Here is a 15,040-nt window from a genome sequence, read left to right as displayed (position 1 = left end):
ACTTTACCTTCTCTTCAGAACAAACACTGCTGCAACCATTTTTGCCCCTTAATTTCCAGCTCAAGTATCCATTTACTCTCCCCAGCAAGGACATTTTTCACAAAATAGTTTCCGTTTATAAGCTTAGGCATCTACTAGTTGATGTTTTAAAGGTAAAACCAGGATACAACACTGTTTTTGGCCTTCTAGGATATATAGATCATCTGTGGACACCGAAGCCAAGAATCTTATCTCCAGGATCTTTATCTTTCTATCTCCAACTCCCAGTGATTCCCTCTCAGACACAGATTGGGTCAATCTGCTGCTCCAAGAAGAGAGATGAAAGCTTTGAATATGACTGAGAAGAAATACTTCACATCTTGCAGATGCTCAAGCGCAGAATCTCTTTACTGTTTATTAAAGTAGTTCATGCAACTCTTAAAGAAGCCAGGAGAAAGAGGTTGCTTTAATGCAGAACAGATGCTGTGCTGGTGTGGTCAGAAGCCCTCTTTTCAAATCATTTTTGAAGGAAACATGGCAATACACATCACGTGGTGTGAAACTCAGAGCAAAGGAAGTTTTCTGCTAATCAAAGCAATTCTTCATTTGTTTTTTCCTACTGCTAATATAAACAGAGTAAATACAGCCATAATGTTTACCATAGGTAAAAGTTTAGCCATATTATGCTGTCACTGCAAAATAAAATCCCACTAAAATCTTCAAGCATGATTTGTTTTTGCATATTTGACATCAGAAGTGCTTAAAGGGACATGCTCAGAATTACTCTCACCTTTCCTTACAACAGTTCATGTTTCCATGGTTGGGACAGAAACTGAAACAACTTATGACAGTGAACTTTGGCTCAGATTATGAACTTTTGCCTACTCAATAACTTTAGAGTAAGAGGTGAATGCATTGTATATTTGTACCTGTACCAAAGAAAGTCAGAAGTTACCTTTCTTCTTTTTTTCTTTTTTCTTTTCTGCACCTAAAATTTCATTCTTTTTCTGATCTTTCCTTTCTTCAATCCTTTTTTTCTGTTTCCTTATATTTTATCTTTTGCTGAAATTTAATAAAGTTCTTATTAAAAAAAACAACCTCACCCCAGTCACCCAAACCTTGCAATTCTCTTCCAGGGAGGAAAGTGATGAGCTAATTGGGATGTGAGATTATGGAGAGGGCGTGTGCCTCTGCCAACCCCGGAAGTGCTTTGACCCTCCTCTAGTCTTTGGGACTATTTCAATGAAATATTCAGTGAAAATTTCAATGAAAGCTACCTGTGGGCCACTATCAAGCTCATGTACCTGCTCTGCAATAAGGGTAGATCAGAAAGACTAACCTTTCTGGCTATAGAAGCATGCATAGGTAAGGTCCAACAGAGAATCCTATTCTTTCACAATCAGATCCAAGCTGATGGACGGAGGATCCACACCTTGTAGCAAAAACTTCGTTTACATTGTACTATTACAGAACCAGGGAGATCCTTGGGGAGGTCAAAAACATCCTGATGGTGGCCATCACTGTGTGATCAAAGTCCTGCCCCATTTGTATCTCTGATGTGCGTGTGATGCATGTAAAAAAGGGGCAGGGTTTCCATCATGCAGTTGTGCCTGCTGTTTTGATTTTTTTCACCTCCCATGTGGATACCATAGAGGAAAGACAAAGAGTAAACAACAATCTCTCCTTTTTCACCTTTCGCAGCAGTGAAAACAGGAGTGTATCTTCCTCTGTCTAAGTTCTTCCACTTTGGGGTAGCCAGGACAGGAAATATACAATCAGAAGAAGTTGGCATCTACTGCTTCTTGCTCATCCTCTATTTCTCTATTTTTATGCAGCGTTTATCCTATATGGTGTTTTCAGTTACCATGTCCACCAAGAGGTAGTACCTGACGGGTGTCGTCACAACTGGAACATTTCAGATGTATGTAGCCAAATGATATTCTCTAAAGTTCACACTTTCTACTGGGAATTGAACATCTGTACATCTCTTTCTCTGAGAGTTTAAGGGAAAGTGGAGTATATATGCCTTTCTGATAGATTCTAGATATCCTTCCTGCAACACCACTGAGCACCAGGACCTGGATAGTTCCTAAAGCTATATAGTTATCTAAAGTGCAATGGTCCATGAGTTTAATTCCTAGTAGAGGGTATGAGTCCCATAGAATAAGATTGTCTTCTGTATGTCTAAAGAGCCCCAAATATGTTGAAACTGATCATGTATTGCATCCTGGTGGTCAGTATAACTGGTTTTTATGTTATTTCTCATTCTTTCCCTGCTTTTTTCCTTTCCAAATGACTGCTATTTTGTCACTGTGCTGTATTTATCATTGAGATAAGATAATGTTTGTAAACTCATCTCTCTCTTAGGCATTTGCCAGTTAAGCTAATTAAATATTACCTCCAATAAAATTGCTTTTTTTTAAGTTTTAAAGTTTTATTGATGCCTCCATATACAAAAAACAAGTTAGTTCCAATCTTATATTGTGCGTTCCAGGATATAGTGAATTCAGTTGATAGTCTTGTTCCAAATCTTTTGAGAATTGTATATGTTACTTTTTTCCATTACAGTTATATCAGATACAGTAATCAGATGTATTGATTACTCGTCCTATTATCTAAGGGAAAATAGATATTTCCAAATTATTAATTTGCATTATTTTGTCTTCCAACAACAAATTAATGGTAAGACATATTACTTATGCAGCACATTTTCTTTTAAGAAAAATTGCCAATTCAGAATAGTTCTTAAAGTATTCAAGTATGAAATTGGTGATCTTCTAATGTATGGATTTTTAATATGGATTTAGGTATGGACTCCATCCCTAAGGCCTTGAAGAGGTATCTATGTAACATCAATTCTTTGAAAGTGCTCAAGATGGTATCTAGAAAATGAAAGGCCAGTTTGCTTAATGTCTGTTCCAAGGAAATTGGTAGAAAGCTGTTTTCAATGTAAAATTCTCAATCAAGTATAAAATATCCTGCTGAAAAAAGCTGGGATTTTTGCCAAACAAGATGTTAATTATACTTAATAAAATTTTAAAGTTTTTCGGACTGTTAATAAGCTTGTAGACAAACATGATTCACTGGATGGACATTATTTATTTATTAAATATATATTCTATCTTTCTTTCAGCTTGAGACAGCATACATAGTGATCCCTTCTCTATTCTTTCTGTACAACAATCCTATGAGGAAAATCGGGCTAAGAGAGAATGAATGGCCTAAAGTCCCCCAGTGGGTTTCCATAGCTAAGGGTAGACTAGAAGCTGGGTCCCCCCACACCCAGTGGCCCAATGCCTTAACCGTTACATCACACTGACTCTCAAAAAGAGTTAGGACTAAGGTGAGGATAGCACCCAACGATCCATCTCAAATCCATCACCAGGAATAACTGAATAAATTGAACATTGATGAAGTTAGACAGCTATTCTGATCCATCGAGTTAGACAACAGAAGGCGGCACATCAGAATGAATGGAGAAATATATTTATTTATTAGATATAAGGTCCCACAACATATGCATCAGAACCTTTGAACTTGTTCCTATATTACTTCAAATTAAGGTATTTACCCTCAGTGTTGCATGTAAGTGTGTTTGTGATAAGCTCAATGTGGGCTGTGTATGTTCCACTCTGAGTCACATGACCAGGAGGGAGGAGGCTTAGAATGGAGCGTTCGGCAGCATTCTGAGCCCCACCCCAATGCCCCTCCCACAGGGATTTTCTAGGGTTCTTTTCTCTGCAGCCCCCAGTCAGATCCAGCCTTTCAACTCAATCTTCATTTTTTCTGGCTTCTCTCATCACACCAAATTCTGCCCTATTTTCAGACAGACAGATGACTGGACAGACAAAGTCCTGAGCCCCCTTACATTTCTTTCCTAACATTCCTTTGGTTTCAAGAGGGTGAAACCATCTCCTCCAGCTGACAGTTCAGTCCCATGTCTAGGGGGGTAGAGTTCTGGCCAGCCCAAGCATTACAAAACATGTGTTTCAAAAGGCAAGGCCCTCCCTCCTTAGCTGAATCAGGAGGGGCTGGATTCAATTCCTCTTAAATACTCTAGGTTCCTCCCATTCCAAGCCAAAGATTCTCTGCTGCTCCACTTATTCTAATGCACTGGCTCTGCCTCTGCTCCAGTTCCCAAGCCGGAACCCACCAGCAGGCCAGCCAAATGCACCCAAGCCAAGGTAAATACTTCCAGACAGCTGAGAAGCTTCCTGCTTTGCTGCATTCTTCAAAATGAAGGAGGAATATGGGTCATATGAAACAGAGGTTGTGAGCCAGGACTTGTGGGTTCTCTGAGAAGGGGATGTTTTAAGACCCCAAAATATCTGAGGGTAGAAATTGATGAATACTGTTGTTTTCTCTGAAGGAGGGACCAAGCACTTAAAAAGTAAAGTTGCTTTGATTATCCCTTGAGCAATTTTTTTCACGTCTGCCATGGAATGAAAAATAGAGGCCAAACTAGCAGCTTCTTAGTAAAACCTCTGAAAATGGAGCAAAGTTGGACAATGAGATTAGAGGCATCTTCCATTTTTATGTTCCTTCTTCATTTCTTCCTTACTATCCATCTCCTCCGCTGACAGTTCAGTCCCATGTCTTGGGTGATAAGACTATCTCTAGATGTCAGATGTTCCCAAATGTTTGCTGGTGCTACTATGAGCTGTCACTCCTGCAGGCTCTGAATCCCGGATAGCTGCTGGGTTGGGCAGCAACCCTCTTGACTCTGGGTGAAGGGAGTTCCGTTTCCTCAGAACGCCATCCTCCCCTTTCATCGTTTCTCAGCCAGGATGAAGCCCGACCAAGAAGTGGCACGCCCTCCATTGATCTCTGTTAAGGGGGTCCCCCTGATAAAGTATTTCGCGGAAATCTATGACGAAGTGGAGGCATTCCAAGCACATCCAGATGACCTGCTGATCTCCACATACCCCAAGTGTGGTGAGTGATGCCTCTGATTGCATTTTTATAAACAGAGAGTAGAAGTTCTGGGCATTCGTGTGTGGATGATTTCCAAGTCTCTATTTCTCCTTTTTTTCTATCAACACATGAAACAATACATTCCAGGCAGCTTGAAATCGAACAATGAAAACCTTATCTGCAAATATTCATAGATTAGCGTCCAGTTTTCTTGTTAATGTTTTTCCTTTAAATTCTTACACTATAAATCTCCTTGACATTATTTACTCTTGGTCAGATCTAACTGCATTCAGCATAGGTGACCTGCAATTTAATATAAAAGTAGTATACGAATAAAACTAACATATTTTATGATATATTATGAAGGTAAGTTCATCTGTCACTTAAAACACACTGAGCAACAATTTTTGCAAAAGTGTAGCCTGAATACACATGCAAAAAAGAGGAATAACATATTTTAACATATCTTCCTGCAAAGACATGGTATATTGTGAAGGAAAGGGCATCAAAATTTTGCTCCCATTGTGCAGTTCCTTTGGAGACTCAACACCCAAATCTGGTGATGGGAAAACTCACAGGCAGAGTTTGGTACGCCAGCTTCCCTTGACTGCTAGAGTTACCGGATCTAGTACTAAAACTCTGGATGACCACTATGTGTCAGCAAAGGTTTAGAGCTTTCTGAATCTCTTTGCTGACATCTGATGGTGGCCCAGATCCAGTAACTTTAATCAGCAGAAAAGAATTCACAGCACGACTGCTGAACAACTGCCAAACTTTTGTTAACAGAACCCTCATTTGATAAGCAAACCAGGTTAAAGGCCACTGGAGGCTGCCCTTTTAAGTGTGTGTGAGGAAGGGAGGAACAGGGCGTATGCATTTCCACCCTGCCTACTTGTTCCCCTCCCTTCCAAGTTTCTTTCCTCTGCATGGCGCACGAAACACATTTCTACGAGGAGGAGAACTGCTTTTGTGCATGACTTGCACAGAAAAACAGACCGCCCTAGTCAGATGAACACTCCTCCTGTTCTCTTCCCCATCCTCAATTCCTCCACTGAAAACTGGATTTTCCAAAGGCATTTTTCATTTTGCAAACATACTCCTGTCACAGTTGGCACTTTTATGGGTCACTTTGTTTACAGCTCAGGAAACTCATCAGAAGAATATTTCCCCAGCCTTATCGGCGTTACCCCTTCTTCACCCCAAGGAAAATCTTGGTTTTTAGACTTTTCTTCTGTTCATGCATACGGCCAGAAAATTGGTAGAGCAAGCAGCCAAGGTTACGCTAGGGCAGTGTTTCTCAACCTTGGCAGCTTTCCGATGTGTGCACTCCAACTCCCAGAATTCCCTAGGCTGGCTGAGGAATTCTGGGAGTTCGAGTCCGCACATCTGAAAGATGCCAAGGTTGAGAAACACTGCCCTGGGCTGTAGTAAGGACAGATGCAAGGCGGAACAGCCAGATCTAAACACAATTGTCTAATTCGTTTAAACTACAACAGCCTCCCTAATAAGTTAAACAGGATGTTTAAAGCCATAAAACCTTTCCTCGAACATTAAATGGGGTGCACCGGTTATCTTAATGTCCTTGTCATGAGATGGAAAGTGGACACATGTTTTCTCCTTATTTAAGCTAATGGAATCTGAATATTTTCTCTTCCAGCCTCACAAAGCTGGAATATGGCAAGCTCTAGTTTTGAAGATCATAATAAGCTTTTTTTCCCCTCTGCTGACTTGAAGGGCTGTCTGCCATCCTTGACTTGAAAGAAAACTGAATCATATGAAGTTTGCTATGCCTGTTACTGATCTCTATCCTCCTCTATTCCTTTGTTTCAACTCATTTGCCTCCATGGTGGATACTGTAGGAAGAGAGCCGTGTTTGTCTGTGGTACCAAAAAAATCTATTTTGCTTCACCACTGGAAGTGAAGCCAGGTGATCACTAAAGGGTGGGATCACAGAGGCACTTATTGGCCATTTTAGGTTGATAAAAATATCCTCCTACTGCTTATTAGGCCCTAGAGCAAAATAATTTCACTCCAATATAGTTTTCTGACAATACAAGAATGAAGTGTTGAGCAGGGAAAAGACCCTCAGTAAGTACACTTATGTAGCCAAAACCCTGTTTCGTTTTAGGCAATGAGTTTTCTTCTTGTAATATGGTCTTGGTTCAACACACCCAACCTTATTATGCGCTTTCAGGAACCACTTGGGTCAGTGAGATTTTAGACATGATCTACAAAGAAGGCAATCTGGAAAAATGCAGCGTTGAACCCATCTACATGAGAGTTCCTTTCTTGGAATTTGCTGTACCTGATGTCCCTACAGGTAAAACATCATAGAGTCCTCCCCTCTAGATAACTATTTGGGAGGTGGGGGAGGGGTGGAGGAGCAAGTCTAGTTGTATTAGGTGGAATGGAAATGCCAGCTGTGGAGATGGGGGGAATGCAAACCATATAATATGGGAGATTTGCCTGCAGACATCTCTGGTAGCTTTTCCTAATGCTCGTTGAGGATTAGGGGATCTGCAGGCTAATTCATCCAGAATACATCTGGCTTGGATAGGCTAACGATGGAGGGAGAATGGGAAACTTCTCTTCAGTGATTCTTTTTCCCCTTCCAGGCATTGAACTGCTCAAGAAAGCACCCCGTCCATGTCTAATTAAAACCCACCTCCCTGTCCAAATGCTCCCCAAATCCTTTTGGGAAAAGAACTGCAAGGTGAGAAAAAAGAGAGATGTGACCAATAATGCATGAAGAAGAATTGAATGCGTGAACGTAATGGGGAAAGGCCGTCTATATGTCCTTTCACACTTTGTCTTCAGAAATGAAATAGATTATACAGATCAGCTTAATTAGCATTCTTGTTTGCCACTCAACAGATTATCTATGTGGCCAGAAATGCCAAAGATGTGGCTGTCTCATTTTATTATTTCTACAAAATGGCAAAAGTGCACCCAGAGCCTGGAACATGGGAGGAATTTCTGGAGAAGTTTATGGATGGAAATGGTAAGTGGATAGTAAACCCTTCCAAGGCATTGAGCCTGGATATTAGCCCTCCTCAGTATGATAACGTCAAGATGGGTGCACTTGATCCTGTTACCTGCAGCCAGCAGAGCAAATCATGGGGGTGGATGGGTTAAGACTTCTCAGGGCACCATTTAGGGGAAGATGCTTGAAGTCTTGTAGAAACTCTTGGAACTAGTGACATGTTTCCCAGCTTGAAGTTCTGTGAATGGGAGGGTCAGATCTGGGCCTTCTTCCTCTTGTTACCCATTCCTTTTGATGGACAGATAGATTCATGTAACATATGGCTCTTTGTATAAGGTTTGACTACCACGTTCTGCTAGAGTCTCTAGCCCTGATACATACTCCTGATGACTGAACCAAAGTAAGTAGTAAAGAAACTGTAGCTTTCTCCGTGTTGTTGCACTAAAATTCCCATCATTCACAACCATTCTGTCTCCTCAGTGTCTTTTGGATCCTGGTATGATCACGTCAAAGGCTGGTGGGACATAAGGAAGAAATACAGGATTCTGTACCTCTTCTATGAAGATATGAAAGAGGCAAGAGTCTTTCTGCTCCCTTCTTACTAATGTTGTTATTTTGTGATACACGACTGTTCACTTCTCCTCTTCAGATTAAGAATTAGATACAGGATGTAGACCTCCTCCTGTTCTGCCAATCTAAGTCTTAACCACCTAAAGTTCCATTAACCCCCAAATGGCCAACTGTCAGCTAAGAATAGGAGGGGACTTTTGTAGCATCTCCAGGACCAAAAATTCCCAGCTGCTTCAACAGATTCCTTAGTCCAGCTTTCTAATTTTACCAGGCCTGAATCAGGTGCTTCTGAAAGCCTATGAGTAGGAGATGAAGTTGACAGTAGAAAACATATATTTTCAACATTCAGTAATCAAAGATACAAGTGCAGGGTGATCACAAAATGTTGCAAACTATACCCCAGCACCTATGGCAGCCTTCCTCATGCTGATGCCTTCTAGGTATTTGGACAACAATTCCAATTATGCTCAGCTAGTTTGGAAAAAGAGCCTTGTAGGGAGAGGATTATATGAGGAAGAAAACAATACTGAATCCTTACCCCCATTTCTTCTCTTCTGGAAGAGGAGTCAGGCTTGAGTTGATTGCCATCCCCAAACCTGGGTACTTTATTGCTGAACTGTAGATCATGTCTCATTGTGGAGAATGAGAAGGGAAAAAGGCATTCCTTCTACCAGTCTCCTTCTGGGGAGAGATAGTCTGGAGCTTTGAGAACCTTTTGTGGGTGCTCGCATAAACAGATGATATGGGGGAACTTTTCCATTCACTAAGTGGCTGTTGTGGGGTGGGATAACCTAGAACTCCATCTGTCCCCTCCAGATGCCCCCACAGCTGTCCCTCCCATATCTTTGAAGATCCCAACTGTAACTATTTCCTTAATAAATTGGAGAGAAGGGTTTTTGAACCTCCTGGTATACATCCTTTTCTTCTACCCAAAGGTGGGAAAGAAAAAATACTCCTTTCCCTCAAGGATGCAAAACTGCTGTCATCCATTCAATCTCATTTTCTTTTATTTCCACTTATTTATTTTACTTAGTGTTTGTCCAGAATGGCATTTCTCAGGTCCTCTTCCTAATTACATATCTGTAGAAAGATAGGCCTGGAAGTGGATCTAGATTTAGAGATATCTCAGAGTAGACCCATGGAAATGAAGAACCATGGCTTGTTTCACTAATTTCAATAGGCCTGCTTTACCAAAATCAAAGCCATCCCAGAATTTATGTTTGTCTCTTTTCTCACTTCCTCTGTGCAAATTATCTCCTTCAAGACAATTACTTTAAGATCTTAGAGGTCCTGTCAGATTCCCCTCTCTTTCTTTCTGTGTCTCCGACTTCTCTCAGTTGATTCGTCAGAATTCTGTAGTTCCTGGAAGCTCATGGGTTCTTGTCAGGGAAGTTATGTGTGTATGTATATATTTTTTAAAATCTATATTTATATTTATATAGCCGCACAGAGTCACCCATCAAGGGAGATGGCTGGCATACAAATTTAATAATTAATTAATTAATTAATTAATTAATTAATTCTGTAAATCCAGGAAGTCAGTTGAATATGCAGAAGCCACTCCTTTATTTTGGGATAGCTCTGTTTTGTTTTCAGATTGAAATTTGGCCAGCTACATGTGGCATTAAATCATTCAGGCTCATCATGGAGATTCATGGCTAAAAATTATGTGCACATATGTGTACCTGCAAACATCATAAGGAAATAAGATGCATTCTGGACTGGATTACAGCTAGACACCAGATAGGTAATAGCCTTCAAATTGCTACAGGACAGCATATTTTAATTCATTTAAAATAACTCAATAGACCACACTGCTCTTCCTAATCCAAAATTCCTGGCTTTCAGTAGTTGATTGTTGCTTTGTACATAGGATCCACAACGGGAGATTCGGAAGATAATGGAATTCCTAGAGAGGCCAGCTGATGACAACCTTGTCCAGAAGATTGCACACCATACCTCCTTCAAAGCGATGAGTGAGAACCAGATGGCTAATTACAGAAGCATTCCCACTTCAGTTATGGATCACACCATCTCTCCTTTCATGAGAAAAGGTGAGCCTGTCAAATAATCAAACTGGAGCTGGACGAAGGGTGAGTTGTATCTCTAATGCTCACAAGAAGATAAAATACTAGTGCTGCCTTCCCCAACCTGACATGCTCAGGAACTGTTAGATTTGAATTCCCAGCCATCAGGACTATTGGCTGTGCTGTCAGGGATTATGGAATTTGAAGTGAAGCTTTCTGCTCTTAATACCACCTTGAACTACTTGAGGAAGGTGGGATAGAGGTCAACAATAATTGTAGCATGGAGATGTAATATTATTGTTGTAGGCCAGGGGTTCCCAACCTGGGGCGTCCATACCCCCAGAAGGTGCAAGATGGAATTTCAGGTGGTACGACAATTTTATGCACTGAGTTCTAAGCTTATTTTTTAAAGTTCTTTTATTCCTACAATAGTCACCACTTCATAAGGAGCTTACTCCACATCCTATTCAACTCTACTTGACTTGAATCTACTACTATTCATATAGTATAGTAGTATACTACTATACTAGTAGTAGTATACTACTGAGTCTACTACTCAGGTTAGAGGCAAAAAAGAAAGGACTGGATTGGAGAAACAGGCCTTACCGCACCTCCAGCTATGTGTAAGACAGTGGCCTTGACTGCAAAGGAGACAGAAAGAATAAATCAGAGAAAGAAGAGGGACTCCCATCGCTGTTCCAGCCATCATATTTCACAAGTTTTAGGCAGTTGTTAAGCTCAGAAATTATCAGCTTTTCCTGGTAATATGTCATTATATAATCACATAATTCCCCAGGCATACATACTATAAATACATATACACATCTGCAAAAATCTCACAAGGGTTCAACAAAAATCCCATGCAAACTTACTAAAATCCCACAAAAGCTCATGAGAGACAACCAAGAGATTTTGGTGATGCCTTGAGTAACATTTCAATCTTTTAAAATTCAGTTATTTTATTTGGGGAGGGGGGGCTTTTCAAGGTCCAGCAGATGCTTTGATATGTATGGATGCCATGTTGCTGACCCAACTCTACCTTATCCGGTTTTAAATACGTTGCAATAGAAGCGAATATCTGTAGCTCAGGGTTGAGCTGTGGAGTCCTTGGTGCTTTCTGAGTTTGGCTGTTTGCTTGCAGATGTTTCATTAGCCAACTAGGTGATATACAGTAGTTGGGTAATAAAACATCTGCAAGCAAGCAAGGACTCCGCAGTTCAACCCTGAGCTACAGATATTCTCTTCTATTGCAACATAACGATATTTAAAATGTGCCCTAGTTGGGTAACGAAATGTCTGCAAGCAAACAACCAAGGTCAGAGAGCACCAAGCACTCCATAGTTATGTTGGCTATTATTTTCCCTCAATTTAGGAGTTGCTGGTGACTGGAAGAACCATTTCACAGTGGCACAAAATGAGCGTTTCGACGAGAATTACAAGATGCAAATGAAAGGAACTACACTGCAGTTTCGAACGGAGATATGATTGCTCTTTTTCCCCTCCTTAGGTATGCATTCTTTCACTCACATTAAAATAGCCTATTTATTATATAAATGTACCATGAATATAAGTCAGTACGCTGCATATACCTCCTAGTTGATAAGATGTGTCCGACAGTGGGTGGACTGGCAAGGTAGTCTCTAGATCAGTGTTCCTCAACCTTGGCAGCGTTCAGATGTGTGGACTTCAACTCCCAGAATTCCCCAGCCAGCATGGGGAATAGTATAGTAGGGACGTGCAGTGCTTTGGATCCAAACAGAAAACATGATCTCCAAAAATGTGGTTGAGGGAGAGACACTGACAGGGTGGGGCAACTGCTTTGGAGCAGGCCACACCTATCAGCAGCTCCTAAAGAAATTGTGTCTTTAGTTGCACTATCCCAGGAAAATGCATATCTCAGATAGAGCTCCAACAGCATGTCTGTTCCTTCTCCAGAGCAATTGATCTACCCTGTCCGTGTCTCCTTTCCTCAGTCTCATTTTCTGGGGATCAGACAGCTCTGTTGCGAGCCCAAGAAATGACACTGTTTCTTTAAGGAGGCACTGACAGATACTCCTGTCTGGAAGCATGCCGGAGAAATATGGAGGGGACGTGGACCAGTTGAGAACCTTCCTTGCACGGTGCGGGTTATTCATGGACGGCAGACCTGCAGAGTTCCATACAGACCCCACAAAGGTGTCCTTTGTGTTAAGCTTGCTGAAGGGATTGGCTGCAAAATAGGCTACCCCCATGATAGAAGCCAATGACCCGGTGCTCAACAACTATCAGAATTTTGTCAGGGCCTTTAGAGGGCATTTTGGAGCTCCTATCCAGAGAGTCACAGGCAGTTGGGAGAGTCGGAAACTCAAACAGGGCAAGAGGAGAGGAAGATTATCCATGGCGGATTCTAAGCTGTTTTGCAGGAGGAGTCGCCTGAGCTGGAAGACTTGCCAGGTGCTCGGAGGGAAGCAGCACACCTGTGCTTTCATCGTTACCACTTCTACCCAGTTCCCCTGAGATCTCTGAGGGGGAGCCTGACTTTGGGGGGGGTTATAATGGAAGGCATGTGCGAGGAGGATACTGGAATGGAAGATCAAGGCTATCAGAGGGAAGGAGTGCATTCCAGGAGAGGGTACAGGGAGAGCCCGTTCTCAGCCTGCAGCAGGACCGTGAGAAGAAGAAGAAGAAGAAGAAGAAGAAGAAGAAGAAGAAGAAGAAGAAGAAGAAGAAGAAGAAGAAGAAGAAGAAGAAGAAGAAGAAGAAGAAGAAGAAGAAGAAGAAGAAGAAGAAGAAGAAGAAGAAGAAGAAGCTGGAGCTAGCCCCTCCGTAGAGGTTCGCGGGGTATATCCACTAGCTGTTTTGGCATAGGCTTAGTCTGGTGAGATTTAGGGCATAAGCTAATAAAGGAACTATACTGGACTGGACTGCCTCATCGTTCTTGGGTTGGGCCTGACACAACTCCATTGCCAGGACAACTGAATAAATTGAGCAATGATGAAGTTAGAGAGCTATTCTGATCCATCGAGTTAGACAACAGAAGGCAGCACATCAGAATGAATGGAGGAATATATTTATATATTAGATATAAGGTCTCACAACATATGCATCAGAACTTTTGAACTTGTTCCTATATTACTTCAATTTAAGGTATTTACAGCCATGATTGTGAATGGCACCCAGTGATTTATACTGGCAGTTCCAGTTTCTGGAACTCCTTTACCATCAGCAGCTATAACAGGCCTTTGCTTTTTCTTGTGTGGGGTGTGTGTGTATGTATTTTTCTTCCAGCTCTGCCTCAGTGTTGCATGTAAGTGTGTTTGTGATAAGCTCAGTGTGGGCTGTGTATGTTCCACTCTGAGTCACATGACCAGGAGGGAGGAGGCTTAGAATGGAGCGTTTGGCAGCATTCTGAGCCCCACCCCAATGCCCCTCCCATAGGGATTTTCTAGGGTTCTTTTCTCTGCAGCCCCCAGTCAGATCCAGCCTTTCAACTCAATCTTCATTTTTTCTGGCTTCTCTCATCACACCAAATTCTGCCCTATTTTCAGACAGACAGATGACTGGACAGACAAAGTCCTGAGCCCCCTTACATTTCTTTCCTAACATTCCTTTGGTTTCAAAAGAATGAAAATGAGAAGGAAGGAAGGAAGGAAGGAAGGAAGGAAGGAAGGAAGGAAGGAAGGAAGGAAGGAAGGAAGGAAGGAAGGAAGGAAGGAAGGAAAGAGAAAGAAAGAAAGAAAGAAAGAAAGAAAGAAAGAAAGAAAGAAAGAAAGAAAGAAAGAAAGAAAGAAAGAAAGAAAGAAAGAAAGAAAGAAATTCTCTATTCTTTCCATTTGGATCTCTCTGAATTGAGACGATAAGCAAACAGACGGGAAATAGGGTTGATTGTTAGGAACTACAAAGTGACACCCACTGAAGCAAACTATCTTAAATTTACATATACACAGATGAGGTTCAATCTAGTGGTGAGACCAGAAAAAGCATCTTGGTGTTACAGCAGGTAGATGGATGAATAGCCTGACATAAGAGGAAAAGGCAAATTCCATTTTGGGTTCTATAACAAGCTGGGGAAAAAGAAAAAAACCTTACACGGTATAGCACTCAAAGGATAAAAGTTGCTAATTGGGATGGGAAGTGTCCTTAATTACTCTCTCGCTTCCTGCCACATGCTTAGCAATAAAACGGGAGAATTTGGATCGTAAAAGAATTTCTACCTAGTTAATCCTGATTTGGAAGATTTTAAAACCATCTACAGACTTCAAGGAGAGGGAAAAAAAGATTTTATTAAAAAATCTTTACTCTTCAATCTGCAAGGGGAGACCCAAATTACCTTGTGAAAGGGATTATATAGGTCAGGAGTTCTCCCAAGAGTTCATGAGTGAGTCTCCCCACCTCTCTCACAGGGCTGTTGTTATGGGGGAAAATGAGAGGAGGAAGCACGAGGTGTGCCACTTTGAGTTCCTGAAGGAAAGGGGTATGTAGATCTAATAAATGAAATTACCTCCAGTATCAGGTAATACTAGGAGACGTTACATATGGTACAGTATAGTGGGAGAATGTCTCACTCTTGCTTCCCATTTGTGGGCTC

At 41.4% G+C, this 15,040-nt stretch overlaps 1 protein-coding gene across 2 annotated transcripts; it reads left to right on the top strand.

The window, feature by feature from the left end:
- Positions 1–4,761: 4,761 nt before the first annotated feature.
- Positions 4,762–13,371, top strand: LOC103053992 (sulfotransferase 1A1-like). 2 transcript variants are annotated; one of them, XM_088142779.1, is made up of 8 exons: positions 4,762–4,914; positions 7,088–7,213; positions 7,509–7,606; positions 7,768–7,894; positions 8,357–8,451; positions 10,320–10,500; positions 11,846–11,980; positions 12,876–13,371. In XM_088142779.1, the coding sequence occupies exons 1-7, from the start codon at positions 4,767–4,769 to the stop codon at positions 11,956–11,958; spliced, it is 888 nt and encodes a 295-aa protein (XP_087998905.1). In that variant the 5' UTR covers positions 4,762–4,766; the 3' UTR covers positions 11,959–11,980; positions 12,876–13,371. The 2 variants fall into 2 exon arrangements, with proteins under 2 accessions (XP_087998905.1, XP_087998904.1); XM_088142778.1 differs by having other exon boundaries at positions 12,409–13,371.
- Positions 13,372–15,040: the final 1,669 nt, after the last annotated feature.

Source organism: Python bivittatus, unplaced genomic scaffold (genome assembly GCF_059951505.1).
Source record: "Python bivittatus isolate LINGU-HERP-01145 unplaced genomic scaffold, Pbiv_v1 ctg000440_np1212, whole genome shotgun sequence".
Lineage (NCBI taxonomy): Eukaryota > Metazoa > Chordata > Lepidosauria > Squamata > Pythonidae > Python > Python bivittatus.
This window is presented reverse-complemented; position numbering and strand designations above follow the sequence as displayed.

Bases quoted from the DNA above. Each gene is read 5' to 3' on its own strand.
- LOC103053992 (XM_088142779.1), top strand. From the start codon at position 4,767: ATGAAGCCCGACCAAGAAGTGGCACGCCCTCCATTGATCTCTGTTAAG. The intron at 4,915-7,087 runs GTGAGTGATGCC...ATGCGCTTTCAG, and splicing joins CTCCACATACCCCAAGTGTG to GAACCACTTGGGTCAGTGAG. The intron at 7,214-7,508 runs GTAAAACATCAT...TTCCCCTTCCAG, and splicing joins TGTACCTGATGTCCCTACAG to GCATTGAACTGCTCAAGAAA.